The sequence below is a fragment of the Musca domestica genome, unplaced genomic scaffold (genome assembly GCF_030504385.1).
Source record: "Musca domestica strain aabys unplaced genomic scaffold, Musca_domestica.polishedcontigs.V.1.1 6, whole genome shotgun sequence".
NCBI lineage: Eukaryota > Metazoa > Arthropoda > Insecta > Diptera > Muscidae > Musca > Musca domestica.
In genome coordinates, this window is record NW_026712363.1 from 1276957 (window position 1) to 1291859 (window position 14903).

Genomic DNA, 14903 nt, shown 5'->3' on the forward strand with positions numbered 1-14903 from the left:
AGAAGCAGAATATATGGCTTTGTCTGCATGTGGACAAGAAGCCTTGTGGTTAAGGTCTTTGATTCATGAACTTGGAAATACATCACCGGTCAAAATTAAATGTGACAACAAAAGTACTATTAATTTAATCGTAAACAGCGCCTACCATGCCATTTCATAAGAGAACTTGTGGAGAATGGAAAGATTAACGTTGAATATATGTGTACAGAGGATATGGTAGCAGATGTACTTACCAAACCCTTGACAATATTGAAACATGCTCATTGTTGTGAACTTATGACATTAGGGCGGTTGCACCAGAATCGAAGTACCAATCGCTATTTTTCAACGTTCTTCTTAGAATCGCCTTTTGAATTTTTGCATGGGCATTTTGCAGCTATGTGTCCATACTGATTACAGCTGTAGCATTTAGGTCCTTTTTATGTCTTGAAGCAATTTCAATTTGATTGAATCACCCGTGATTTTAATACTGGAACTTTGTATTCCCATAAACATTGGCCTTTATTCATCGGGTAATCCAGCCAGAAGCATGGAACCAATCCATTCTTCTTAGCTTGTGTGCTGAATTGATTATTTCATTCACGTACTCTGTAATGTTGTCCATATTTCTTTCGCACTTTTGCACTCACGTATGTGGGGATACACCGCTTTGTCCACCAGTAATATCAGTTCAGCTTTGGCTTGGATTAGCTTGTCTTCCTTTTCTTCTGTTCCCTGGATGGAACTCCAAAGGCCTTTCATTTGAAAAAATGCCTCAACTGCAAATTTCCAATCTTCAAAATTCTCGCTTCCACGAAGCTTTTCCATCTACATATTGGTCACATTGTTTAATCCTTTTTTTCTATACGCGAAATCACATAAGAAAACAAATTATACGCGGAAGGGGAGGCCCATAACCTGTTATTGTATTAAAGGTTTCAACGGAAGTAAGTAATTTTATTTTTTCAATAAACAACATAGAATACAAAGGTATATTGATGTTCCAATATTTCATATAGCAAAGTGTTATTTTGGGAGTTCATATCACTCTTCAACACATATTAACTGATCAGACAGATTATGATATTACAATCATTTATCAACATAAAATCAAGTAAAGAAGACATACGGTGTATAGCATTATAGTGAGTAGGTTTGAAATTATGCAAAACTGACAAGCTTAACGGAAACAGGCTGATCGGACAGATATAGATTTATGCGGATCAAGTAAATTAACTTTAGAATCCCTTCTTTTACAATTTTTGAATACTCCAAAAATAAATTGCTATAAATATCTATAAAAGCACTAGCTGGCCCGGTCCGCGTTGCCGGCCCGTAGTTTCAATCTTTAAAGCATAATAAATCACAGATCTGACTTATGTAGGCGGCACAATTTTGATTATAAGTAATGACACCATTATAATTACTCCAATTTTGATTATAAGTAATGACTTGATTATGAGTAATGACTCCATGACTAAATATAAATTAATATTCATGGCAAAAATTATAATTACCGTCGGTTTTAGATATTTTGAATAGCCTGATCTTATTTTTCAGCTATAGGCTTTAATTTGAGTGTTAAATACCTATATGATAAAGAACATCTATAATAGCCCCATGTGAAAATTCAGCTCAATTTTTGATATTGTAAAAAACATTCAAATGAGCTATAATTTGAAATTTGTATTTCCAACGTTTAAAATCCCGTACTGCGTGGTATTCAGTTTTGTCCACCTCATACTTGTCAGAATAGCCAAAGAAATTACTCTTTTGCTCCGATTACCGAAGAGGGGCATTAATTGTTTGTCATTTAAATTGTGCGGTGGAGATCCAATAAAGTTACTTTATAATTTCGTATTTTTTTCATGTTTCTGCCACAATTTCCGACTGAATGAGTCCCAGATTGACATTTCGGAGTTTATTTCATATAGACGTACAACCAAATCTACGTTCCCAACCAATATTCTCTTGGGGGGTTACAAATTCAATAGAATACCAAATTTTCTTTTCTGACCACACATTGGTTGGGAAAGTGGACTTGGGGGTATACTAATGTGGGGACTATACTTAAATAAATTCCTATGAGGATAATTATCTGTAAGATGATCTTCTACCCCAGGTAGCCTCAAGACTAAGATGCGCACTTTTCCGAAAAATAAAAATTTATAAGAAGAGGTTTTCTTCCCCCTTTGGTGATACCAAAACGTGATAACTTTTTGCAAAGATGGTTTCTTCTTAAATTATCAACATAAGCTAAAATTAGTACGAAAAATATGGTTAAATTGTAGAATATACTTGAAATCGGGTTGTTCCGTTATCAGGGGTTATGATCCATATCATGACCTGCCAAAGCGATTAAAGGTATCTTGAATGTTTAGGTAGAATTTCTATTCTGCGTTCTTTATAGTCGGTATTTGACTGATTGCAGTCCCAATGTATTTTGCATTTTGTGTTCTCATTTGACAATTTATTGTCATATGAAAGAAGCAGGTTCACTTTTTGAAATTAACCCCATAACGCTTCTGTGGTCATTTTTGTTTGTTTAAATGTGTTCGCATTTTCCAGCTGAAGCACGATGTAGGTCCTGGAGTAGGAAGCATTTAACATCGTATTGCGCCCTCATTTCATTTTTAATATTATTCATTCAGAATTCAAACCAATAAAAAAAATGTACACTTCAATATAGAAAAAAGAAAAATAATCTTCAACTGGTTCGCTGATTTTTTTGCGGCAAATTTTCCTTACGAAGTTTGTCGGTGGAATGTACTATTATTTTGAAATTCGATTCCATTGAAAAATTGTCTATTTTTCCCGATTTTAGAATTTTCATATAAAGCGACAACGGATAAAATTGTTATTTATAGATTTTATGTATTTATTGGGTATTACGAATAAATACATAAAATCTATAAATAACAGTTTTATCCGTTGTGGCTTTATACTACCCAAAAAAACCTACACATAATATTAGAATTAAAAAAAAAAAAAAAAACACTACAAATGTAAATTCGAAAATAGTAAGTCAAAATGGAAAAAATATGCAATATAAAACATTACTATTGTACATTTTAAAGGTCAAAATGAAAATGTTCAAATTTCACATTTTTACGCGATTTTTTTGAATTTTATTCCTTACGGCCAAGAGGCAAATACGAATTTGTCTAAATCGTTAAAATTAGACCGGCGGTCTTTATGTTATAAGTGTAGTAACTAACACAACTTTCTTCTACAAATAGAGAGATAGATTTAAAAGTAGGCGCGTTTCTCAGCCCCTAAATAAGTACTTAGGGTAAGATGGAAAGCCAACAGCATCTCGTGTAATAATTCTCAAACCGATATCTTCACTATTTTGGCAAATATAAAGATTTTAGATAAATCGTAATAATGGGCGTAAAAGGAGGCGTGGTCAATATTTTTTTTCCTTAAAACCTAACTCGGGGTATGACGAACGTTTGTACAAAAAATTATGCAAATCAGTCCAGCCGTTTCCAACTGATTCCGTTACCAACAAACAAAAATTGATTTTTATATATATAGATTAACGTCACCCGGAGGAGACAGTACACAACACCAAACAATACCTTTTCATCACCAAACATAACTTCAATAAAAAGTGATTCACATTTTCTTATCACAGAGGATCTAAAAAACTAACTGCCTTTTCGGCGGGAAGACATCTGATACGACGTTCTCGGGATGCTCGACAAATTGTCGTTAAAAGTGACTGAGGTTCTATCATTTTATTTTTTTCCGGAGTTTAAAAGCGACTTAACAGTTACCCACAGCTTACTCATTGCAACACCAATATTGCAACACCTTAGTTGGTCTAGCCAAATTTTCCTCTTGTGATTCTTTTCCAACCATCTGACTTCCACTGTTAATTCACTGATTGTAGGATCAGTAGGGTTGGAACGGCGGATATCATCACGCTCATTTGCTAGTTCCGCTGTCTCTGCTGGGAAATTTGGTCTTTTTTTGGGTATTCGACAAACCTTTTCTGCATCCCATGGTTATGGAAAGAGCGGCGTTCAGAGGTTATGAAATCGGGCGATCTGCTTATGGAGACGATTATCCGATGGTCTGAACCAAGAGAAAAGACGGGTTGCCAAGTCACGTCATTTATTATACCGGGTGACAATATGGTTATGCCTGGCGAACTGTGACACTCTCTTCTTATAAGTCACTAGAGACTAGCTAAAGCGAGATAGGCCTGCATTGGGTAGCATTTTGTAACAGAAACGCTAATCCCCAACATCCACTTCTGGTGCGATCCTTTCTCAATAGGCTGCAATTTGCATTCAGCTTGGTTTCCTTCCGCGTTACGATCTTAATATTCCTCCGATTCATAAATTCCACTATCTTATCCATTTTGCCTTGGAGTCCGTTGCAAGTAAATTGCAAGAAACATGCACATTGTACAGCAACACGTGGCGTAAGGTGCGGTGGAGTTCCGTACTCCGACGAAGACTCAGAAGCAGATGACAAAGACGTGGATTCACTACGGTGCTGCAGCACGTCGCATAATATATGCATTTCGCTGCAGCATCGTAACCGACTAAATCCGGAACGGTTTCAAAAGTGCACCGAAACAGATCTATGGGGGATGATGTTCTGACAAACCGAAGATAACCAACGTCCGGTGTTTTCTCCAAAGTATTCGGAACAGGCATTTCGGGATATGCTGCACCCAAGGCAGAAAAATCAACAATCACGAACATTTTCGTTACATTGTCTGATGTCAGTTCTCATTTCAGCAATGCATGAACTCAATTTTGCTGTAATGGAAACAAAGGATTTTCCCCTTATCAATATTTCCACAAACAGTATGCAATTGCAGTTGCAAACTTTACAAAGAACAGTAGGCTGTGTCTTAGTAACAGTTATCTGTAATATCCGTAGAAAATGGTAAAAACATGAAGAAATACAATAATTGGAGCATTTGCTACCAAACGATATTGTTTACTGATGGTTCCTTCACGGCTGAAAAGTGTGCTGTTAACATTGGAGCGAAAACCCTGAGATGCGGTGACAACCTCATTATTATTAATTTCCCAGGGGTACTTTCACAAGGAAAATTTTCACACCAACTGGCAATTGTCTATTACGTTTCTTAGAATAGCTAAATAAAAATATTGTATTGTCTATGTTCTGTATGTGTATGTATGTCTCAGATATTTTAGGGGAAGATCTGTATGCAGACGATCTTAGTTCATAATAATAATATTTAAATCAGGACATTAGTTTCAACAAGAACTTTTTTGTAATAATGTAATTACACCTATTTAAATATAACTTTTATGAAATATCTTGTATATAAATAAATGTAACCATTTCATACTTACCACTAATGTTATACCAAAGATGTTCACTGTCTTCGTCAGAAGCTTGTATAAGAGTTACCAAAAATCCAGCTTTGTCGCTTTCTGTGACTTCAACTAAACTATTTGTTGTTTTTATGCTAGGTGGAGCCTTTGATTGTTCTAAAATCGGTATAACCAATACGTTTAATCTAGCTGTTTGACTTTTCTTGGGACTTCCATGATCTTCTGCTTTAATAATTAATTCATATTCACTTTCCATTTCTAATGGCTTAGTGGCGTAAATTAAACCAGTGTCGGCATCAATACGAAATTTGTTTTTTCCTTTGCCGGATTTAATATTATAAGAAATTCGTCCATTTTCTCCAATATCAATATCAGTGGCGAGAATCTAGAAAAAGATTATTAGTGGAGAGGAAAGAGCGGAATTGGACAAATTACCTGAAATATAGGAACATTTATATCTGAAGTAGAAGGAATTTGGATTTTATAGAAACGTTGTTCAAACTGTGGGCTGTTGTCGTTGATATCTTTGACCGAAACAACAACACGGGTGGTTGAATATAGAGATGGAAAACCATTATCAGAGATGCGAACCTAAAAATTTAATTTTATTAGTACTTATTAAAATGTTTCTTATTAAAATATTATTAAATCTTACCTCCAATATATGTTCTACTTGATTTTCACGATCAAGCTTTCTTTCAGTTGTCATGAGTTCACCTATGAAGACATTAAATTAGTAAATTAACTATTATGCTTCAAAGTAACAGTTACTTTTTAATATGTATCAGTGACCAATTTTTTTAGTCGTTTTGATTCTCTAGGAAGTGAATAATGAGAGAATAATTTAAAATATATTCCCTCTATTCATTTAGCCAACGTTCAGTTAGCTTCTTTTGCACATCTTAAATAATATTATTTATAACGTCTTGATATACATACAATTGCATATCCATTTAGTCTTGTCCGTCTGTAGAAATTACTCTATTTTCCGAGGAAGGTTGATAGGTATTCACACAGATGTATGTATCCGTAGGATTTTTGGTGTTGAGAATGGGTCATAAAGATCAACGTTTCGTTATAGACCCCATATAATTGTACTGACAGATTTAAGGTGTTCTGGGCGTTTTAGTCTCAATTTTAAACCGAATTTTCCGTAAATTGGCAGTTTGTGTCCCGAATTTGTAAGAAACATCCCTGCAGAGAACTGCTCAAATGGGTCAAATTTTTGGTATACTCCTACTATAAACTATTTTCTTGATTCTAGGCCAATTTTCCCCGGAATAATATTTTTTTCGCATGTATTAATATGCGCTTGTCTTACTATATTACACCGAGCCATATATCATATGAAATTGTAAAAATAGAGAAATGCCCCAGCCTTGGGAGCACAAACATCTAATATTTCTAATGTTACTTATGAATATAACTGTTTACGATTTCTGAGCCCCACGTAAGTTACTTATGAATGTAACAATATAAACAAAGAAAGTAAAAAATCAATTACTACTCGAAACCCTTATTTGTAGAGAAACAAGCAGCGAGATTTGCACTGAGACCCAAGGACATTCGGTCATAATGAATTATTTGGAAAATTTAGGAGGTCGGGTTTTAACTAGTGACTATATATCACCTAGGCTAGACTTCGAAACACTGGACATCCACATACCTACAAGAGACACTTGGACCCACAACACACCCACCTTTCAGGGGTATAGCTATCTTTACCGACGGCTCTAAGATGGAAAGTGGAACTGGTACAGGTGTTTTCTGCGAAAGCCTAAATATGCGGAATTCATTCAAACTCAATAAAGATTGTAGCGTATTCCAGGCAGAAATCTGTAGAATTGCTGATGAATGGAACAGTTGAACTGGATGGACCAGTGACTGTATATGTCGATAGTCAAGCGGTCCTAAAAGCGCTAAATTCATCCATCATCAAATCTATGGCAGTCCTGGAGTGCAGGATTGCCTGGAAAAAGTGATGTCCTTTATTAAGTTTTGTTGGGTTCCTGGTCATAGCAACATCTCTGGAAATGAAGCTGCGGATGAATTAGCAAGAAGTGGCTCCGAGTCAACTGTTCTAGAGATTGAGAGCTCGGTAAAACCACCCTTGTGTCACTTCTTCCAGATTATACACAGACACAGAATATTTCAGCATAACTGGCAAAATGCAAGAGACTGTATTGCTTCCAAAAAATTTGACCGGTAATCTCCGAAAGGAGATCTCTATCACTCATTTCCATGGCGAAATCGGACCTGAAACTTGTAATAGGCTTAATTACAGGTCACTGTAATATTAGGGCCATGACTTCCAAGTGGGGGGCGACGATACTGACTGTTATAGGCTTTGTCAAGACGAAGAAGAGATAGGAACTGCGGAACACTTACTCTGTCAATGTCCAACTCTTTTTAGAGTCAGACTGAGGCTCACGGGTAAGCAAACTCTGCATGATCTGTCTTCACTATCCCACACTGAGCCGTCAATTATTCTTCAGTAAGCTAAAAGACTAAAATGGCTAAAGACAACACGATTAATTCTTCGTGTATACTTTGTTAGGGATTTGTTTTCGATCATTTTCCCTTACAGCAAAAAACGCTAAAACGGCACAAAAAACGCTAAAACTACACAAAAACGCTGCATGTGCATTGACCTAGTATACTATGCCAGGATTTGATTGGCTAATCCATGGGTTTTTTTTCTCATTGCCAAAAGAATTTATTGCCGTTAGTTTTGCATTCTATTGCTTCTGCACATGTGTGTGTGTTTGTTCTTTTGGTAGTTAGAAAGAATGTAAAAACAAGATCGTGCAGTTGGTCAGTGCGAGTCTTAAGGAAAAGTTGAAGTGTGAGAAGATCAAAACTAAAATATTGAATGTTTTAGACTTAAAAGAATAGTGTACAGTTTGCAAATAAAAACCTGAAAACTAGACTAAAATTAAAAGAATAGTGTACCGTTTTTGGAAAATTAAAAACGAAAACTAAATTAAAATGAAAGGAATCGTTTACAGTTTTGGCAAACTATATAGAATACTAAATTAAAATGAGAAGAATCGTGTACTGTTTTGGCAAACTAAAAGACGAAATCTAAAATAAAGTTACAGTTTTTGCAAGTAAAAAAAATTATAATAATGAAATAACAGAACCAATATCAGAATGTTTGGCTATAAGATTGTTATGTACAAATGCATTAACAAAGAATAAAAAGATCACAAAAGCATTAATAATAAAGAAAATAGATCATGGAATGATGAAGGAAATAATTTTAATGAGCCGTTGTTTGTGAGAAAAAAATCTATTAACTGTTTTATAAATTTATTACAACAAGTTTATTTAATACAAAATTCAATGGTAACAAGTTTGAAACCAATCCTGACATAATAAAAAAAAGACAAGCAATTACAAATAATCAACCCACTTCAAATAACAACATGAAACCACAATGAATTAATTTAAAAGTCTTACATAATAATGACCGAAATAAAAAAACCCTTTAATAATAATTTAATTATAATAATGAATCTTACTAAACTACAAATGAAAAACTAAAATCGTTACGAGAATAAAATAACTAAAAACAACATCAATTACAACAGTTTAAAAATATATCAACCAAATGCAAAACCAACAAAGAGGAAAATCAGCAAATAACAGCAACAATCAGGTTGACAATCATCAGTCATCAACAACAACTCTAATGGCAGATTTAGTTTTAAGAATTAGTTCGTAAGTAGGTATTAAGTATGAATGTATTATATAAGTAATACTATTAGTAATAATAAATTTTTTGTATAATTAAAAATGAACATCTAAGCTAATATTATTTTGGGGAGAGAGTAGTTGGACCATGTGCTGCGCGGTGTAACGGTATTTTGAGGCAACGGTAAAATGGTAAGTGTGTACGTTACCACGTGCGTACTTTTAGGGCGAAGAAAAATGCACTCCATGTGACAACTACAGCAGTCACAAATGAGTTGATGATGTTAGTTTTCCCAGGCCAACTTTATGTGTTTTTTGTTCTTTGTTTATTGATGTGGTTTTGATTTATTATGAAAAACTCCTATGTTACAAAGCGATAACCCGGGGATACAGTGAACTCGCCACGGCAGAGCTAGCCAAGTAAAAAGTAGAACATGCCATGTATTCTAGATTGTCGTTTATAAATGGTTGATCATGTTTACAGTACTGACTCGCTCGTAACAACATCCTTCTAACATAAGCCTTTTCCTTCTCTCTTTATTTCTTTATTTTCACTCTATCAGGATGATCACAATGGACCAGCAGGTCTCCGAGTGGAGCGGTTGCTAAGCAACCGCGCATCATAGAACCTAACCCTACATCGCTCAAACTATGCGATGGGTGACCATGTCAGTAAAATGAGTGTTGTTTTCAATTGTTTATATTCTAATGTAGATATTGGTGTGGATATAGATAGAATAAAATCTATATATATATAAAAATCAATTGTTGTTCGTTGGTAATGGAATCAGTTCAGAACTGCTGGGCCGATTTGCATAATTTTTTGTACAAACGTTCGTCATAACCCGAGTTAGGTTTTTAAAGAAAAAAATATTGACTACGCCTACTTTCACGCCCACCATTTCGATTTATCTAAAATGCTTATATTTGCCAAAATTATGAAGATATCGGTTTGAAAATTATTACACGACATACTGTTGGCCTTTCATGCAATACTAAGTACTTACTTGGAACTGACCAAGCCTACTCTTTAATCTATAAAACAAATCAATTGTTGTTTGTTTGTAATTGAATCAGTTGAGAACGGCTCGACACATATATATATATATATATATATATATATATATATATATATATATATATATATATATATATATATATATATATATATATATATTTAAATGTTCGTCCTACCCCGAGTTAGGTTTTTATGTAAAGAAAATCTTAAAATCTTAATATTTGCCAAAATAATGAAGATATCAGTTTCGTAGTTAGTATATGACGTTCTATTGACTCTCCCTCTGTTTAGGGCCATACATACTTATTTAAAGCTACATGTATAAAGTTTGAAAAAGTATAGTAATACATCTGCTGAGAACTGCTTGGCCGATTTGACTCAAATTTTCGTTTGTTTTTTGCATCCATTACGAACTTCAAATACCAAATTTGAAACAATTCCGGTGAATAATATCGCTAAAATCATTAAAATGCCAAAGATATGGAGGTACCATTATATGGAGGCTATACCAAAACGTGGACCTGCACAGACAATTTTCCGCCATAGGCTGTAGTATCCGCTACGAACATCTAATGCCAATTTTGAAACAATTTCAGTGAATAATGTAGCTAAAATCATCAAAATACCGAATATCGGAAGGTGCCGTTATATGGGGGACCATACGAAGACGTGAACCTGCACAGATAATTTTCTGTCATTGACTGTAATATCAATTACGAACTTCAAATACTAAATTTGAAACAATTCCAGTGAACAATGTCGCTAAAATCATTAAAATACCGAATATCGGGAGGTGCCGTTATATGGAGGCCATATGAAGACGAGGACCTGCACTAACAATTTTCTGTCATTGACTGTGCTATCTATTATGAACATCAAATACCTAATTTTAAATATTTTTGGTGAATAATATCGCTTAACTCACCAAAATACCGAATATTGGGGGGTACCTTTATATGTGGGCTATACCAAAACGACAATGCAGTTAAAATATTTACTTCGATAGTCAACACTGCTGTCAATATTGCCACTCCCACTAAATGTTCTAAACTAGAAAATAATTCCTACAATCCATCGACCATTCGAAAACTCGTGTCTGCTAAAAGGAAGGCCAGAAGAGAATGGCAGAAGCACCGCTCACCTAGGTTTCGGGAAAAACTAAAAGAATGTGAAAAACTCTTACAACAAGCACTCAGATTAAATGAGGAGCGAAACCTAAAAATATTCCTAAATAACGTGAATTCCACAGAGAGAACTGACTACAGCTTATGGGAAGCCACAAAAAAAATTTGAGAAGAAAGCCACAAAAAACTTGAAAAAAGTAAAATCGTATAGACCCATCAGTCTTCTATCTATACTCTCAAAGCTGTTCGAAACAACATTACTAATGAAGTTAACTCCCCATATTACAAGTAGCAATATTATCCCCGATCACCAATTCGGCTTCCGTAAGAACCACAGTACTATTGAGCAAGTGCACCGCATAGTCACAAACATTAGAATGGCATTCGAAAGGAAGGAATACTGCTCCGCGTTATTTATAGACATTTCCCAAGCGTTTTACAGAGTCTGGCATCTTGGAATTCTATACAAAATGTGTGAAACTCTACCTAAAAACACTCATAAACTTATTTGTAGTTATTTGTCAAATCGTACGTTTGTTGTTAAATCGAAAGACATACTTTCAAATTCGAGAAAATATTGGCTGGCGTCCCACAGGGTAGTATCTTAGGACCAATTCTGTACGTGTTATTTACTGCCGATATGCCCACAACCAATGAAACTCTAACCTCAACGTTTGCTGATGATACTGCTTTCATTAGCATACACAAGGATCCTCTGATTGCGTCGGAAGAACTACAATACCATGTATATCTTCTCGAAAATTGGCTGACAAAATGGAGAATATCGGTAAATGCAAACAAGTGCATACACGTTACTTTTGCTCTAAGACGTGAGCTTTGCCCCACGATAAAAATCTTTAATACTCAAGTTCCACAGAAAGATACCGTAAAATATCTCGGAATACACCTGGACCGAAGACTTACATGGAAGCAACACATCGATGCAAAAATCACGCAAATTAAACTAAAAAGGCCAATCTTGAGTGGTTAATTGGTATACGTTCTTCTATTAAATTAGAATACAAAGTCCTATTATATAAGATTGTAATAAAGCCAATTTGGACGTATGGCATACAGATCTGGGGCACAGCTAGTGCCTCTAACGTAAGTAAACTACAAAGAAGACAGTCGAATATTCTTCGATCTATTACAGGTGCACCATGGTACATAAGGAACGCAAACATCCACAAAGACCTAAATATACTTACTGTTGAAGAAGAAATAAAGAAGCTTTGCCGAAAGTACTTAAACAAACTATCCGAGCACCCAAATAGCTTGGTCCGCCAACTTCTACTATTCGGAGGACACGATAGACTGCGCAGACGTGACACTCTTTTTATCATATAGCTTATTTTTTGTCTTACTCTCTCATTATTTTCAGCTCTTGTCTGGCCAATTGAACGTCGCCCACTGTTATACTTCTACAGGTAGTAGTATGCTAAATTGGAAGCTGCTTCTGTGAAGAAATCGAAAAGACTATTACTGTAGTCCGCGGGAAGATTAGTGAAGAAATCGATAAGACTATACTATGTAGTCCGCGGGATGATTAGACTATTTCTGTAAGACTATTTCTGTAATCCGCGATTCACTTAAATATAACTGTATCTAAACTAATCTTAATTACCTACTCAATTAATTCACGTATATATCTGTATCCACAAGCCCACAAAATAACACATATCTATATCATAAAAAAAATTATGAATAATTAATAATTAAAGCATGAAAAAACAAGTAAGCAAAGGCTACAGTCGAGCGGGGCCGACCGTTGAATACCCTACAACACTATAATAAACGATACAGTTTATATAGGCGAGATACTCGAAAGAATTCCACAAGATATTGTGACAAATAATAAAAGAAAACCATCAGGTTCCGTTCTCTAATTTTCGAATAATAGCAACTTAAACTAATTTGCTCATTTCCAATTTATTGGTAGATGTTGCACTTAAATGGTCTTCCTAGATCTGGAACCAATATTTCCCAAAGACCCATAGTCTCTCAGAAGTGGCAAAAGATTAACATTTATTATTAGTTTTTGACTGAAACGCATCTATAGCATTTTCAGATTAAATGAAACCTTTTGCAATTCAAATGAATCTTTTTGCAGCGGGAATGAAACCTTTTGCAGTGGAATTGAAACCTTTTGCAGTGGAAATGAAACCTTTTGCAGTGGGAATGAAACCTTTTGCAACCGAAATGAAACCTTTTGCAACCGAAATGAAACCGTTTGCAACCGAAATGAAACTTTTTGCAAATCAAATGAAACTTTTAAATTTATAGAAGGAAAAATAACAAAACATTTTTATTTTTAGTAGTTTTTAAATTAAATTAACTAATTATAACTAATATATAGTTAAAGAGGAATTTTTATTGATTATTAATAACTATGTTTTTATAAATTTTTTTCTTAAGCTTCCATAAAACACAAGTGTAGATGCAGAAAGATTGAAAAAAGTTTTTCAAGGTATTTTTTTCAAAGGACCCGAATTAGATACCTTTTTATAATCTTCTCCATGGAAAGGAGAATATATTAAATTTGCCATTCGGTTTGTAACACCTCTAAATATTCGTCGTAGACCCCATAAAGTATATACAATCATGATCATAGTTGATTTAATGATTTCCACTTATCTGTCTATTGAAATCACGACTGCTTTATCTCCATAATCAATAAAGCTGCGAAGCGGGAATCCCTTATTAGGAAAGATTAATAGTATACTATAACTATAAAAAATTGTGGTAAAGCTTAATTTCACATTTCAGTCCTGGCCATACCTATAAAGGCCAAAATTTGTTTAAATTTCTCTTTTTACCGTTAAGCATTTGGAATTTAATAATATGGAAGCATTTTATACCAAATCAATAAAGAACCATTTTTTATTACAATAATTGAAAATTTAAGAAATAATATAAATAAATGTAGATATTTATAATCAATAAAAAATCCTCTTTGTCAATATATTAGTTATAATTAATTGATTTAATTTAAAAACTACTAAAAATATAAATGTTTTGTTATTTTTCCTTCTATAAATTTAAAAGTTTCATTTGATTTGCAAAAAGTTTCATTTCGGTTGCAAACGGTTTCATTTCGGTTGCAAAAGGTTTCATTTCGGTTGCAAAAGGTTTCATTCCCACTGCAAAAGGTTTCATTTCCACTGCAAAAGGTTTCAATTCCACTGCAAAAGGTTTCATTCCCGCTGCAAAAAGATTCATTTGAATTGCAAAAGGTTTAATTTAATCTGAAAATGCTATATATGAGATACAGACATTTGACTATATTCTTCAACGAAATCAGCGTTAACGAAATAGTCAGAAGTGCGTCTTTTCTGTATTTGTGAATTCTCCAAAAAGTCACTGGAGTGGACATTTTCGTATTTTGTCTACAAAAGTTGCCAAACTATTTCACACATTGAATATTTTTGGATGGCCATCCGAAACTGCTTGGCTTTTTCAATGCGCGGTAACCCCCATTCAAATGTGCGTGAGGATCGGGAGATAATTACGACCTGCTGACATTTTTGCAGTTTTTAGGTCCATTTCAACCCCTAAATATATGGCGATCATCTCCAAAAAGAGCCCTCATCTGATCCCCATGCAAAATTTCGTAAGGATCGGGCCATAAATGCGATCTGTATATGATATCCTGATATCCTAATTACTTAGTTTTGTTAGCTGTAGAAATATTACCAAATGTTTAATTCAAAATGAAAATATGCCAAAAATATGACAAAATGGAAAAAATATGAAAAAATG

At 34.3% G+C, this 14903-nt stretch overlaps 1 protein-coding gene across 6 annotated transcripts in view; it reads right to left on the bottom strand.

Moving 5' to 3' along the window:
* LOC101900172 (fat-like cadherin-related tumor suppressor homolog) overlaps window positions 1-14903 on the bottom strand; it is a 466944-nt gene that overhangs the window by 402453 nt on the left and 49588 nt on the right. For all 6 annotated transcript variants that reach the window (XM_059129200.1, XM_059129194.1, XM_059129199.1 and 3 more), the window contains 3 exons: window positions 5962-6023; window positions 5742-5897; window positions 5325-5691 (listed from right to left, as the gene is read on the bottom strand). In XM_059129200.1, coding sequence (XP_058985183.1) covers window positions 5325-5691; window positions 5742-5897; window positions 5962-6023 — 585 coding nt within the window. The remainder of the gene's footprint in view (window positions 1-5324; window positions 5692-5741; window positions 5898-5961; window positions 6024-14903) is intronic.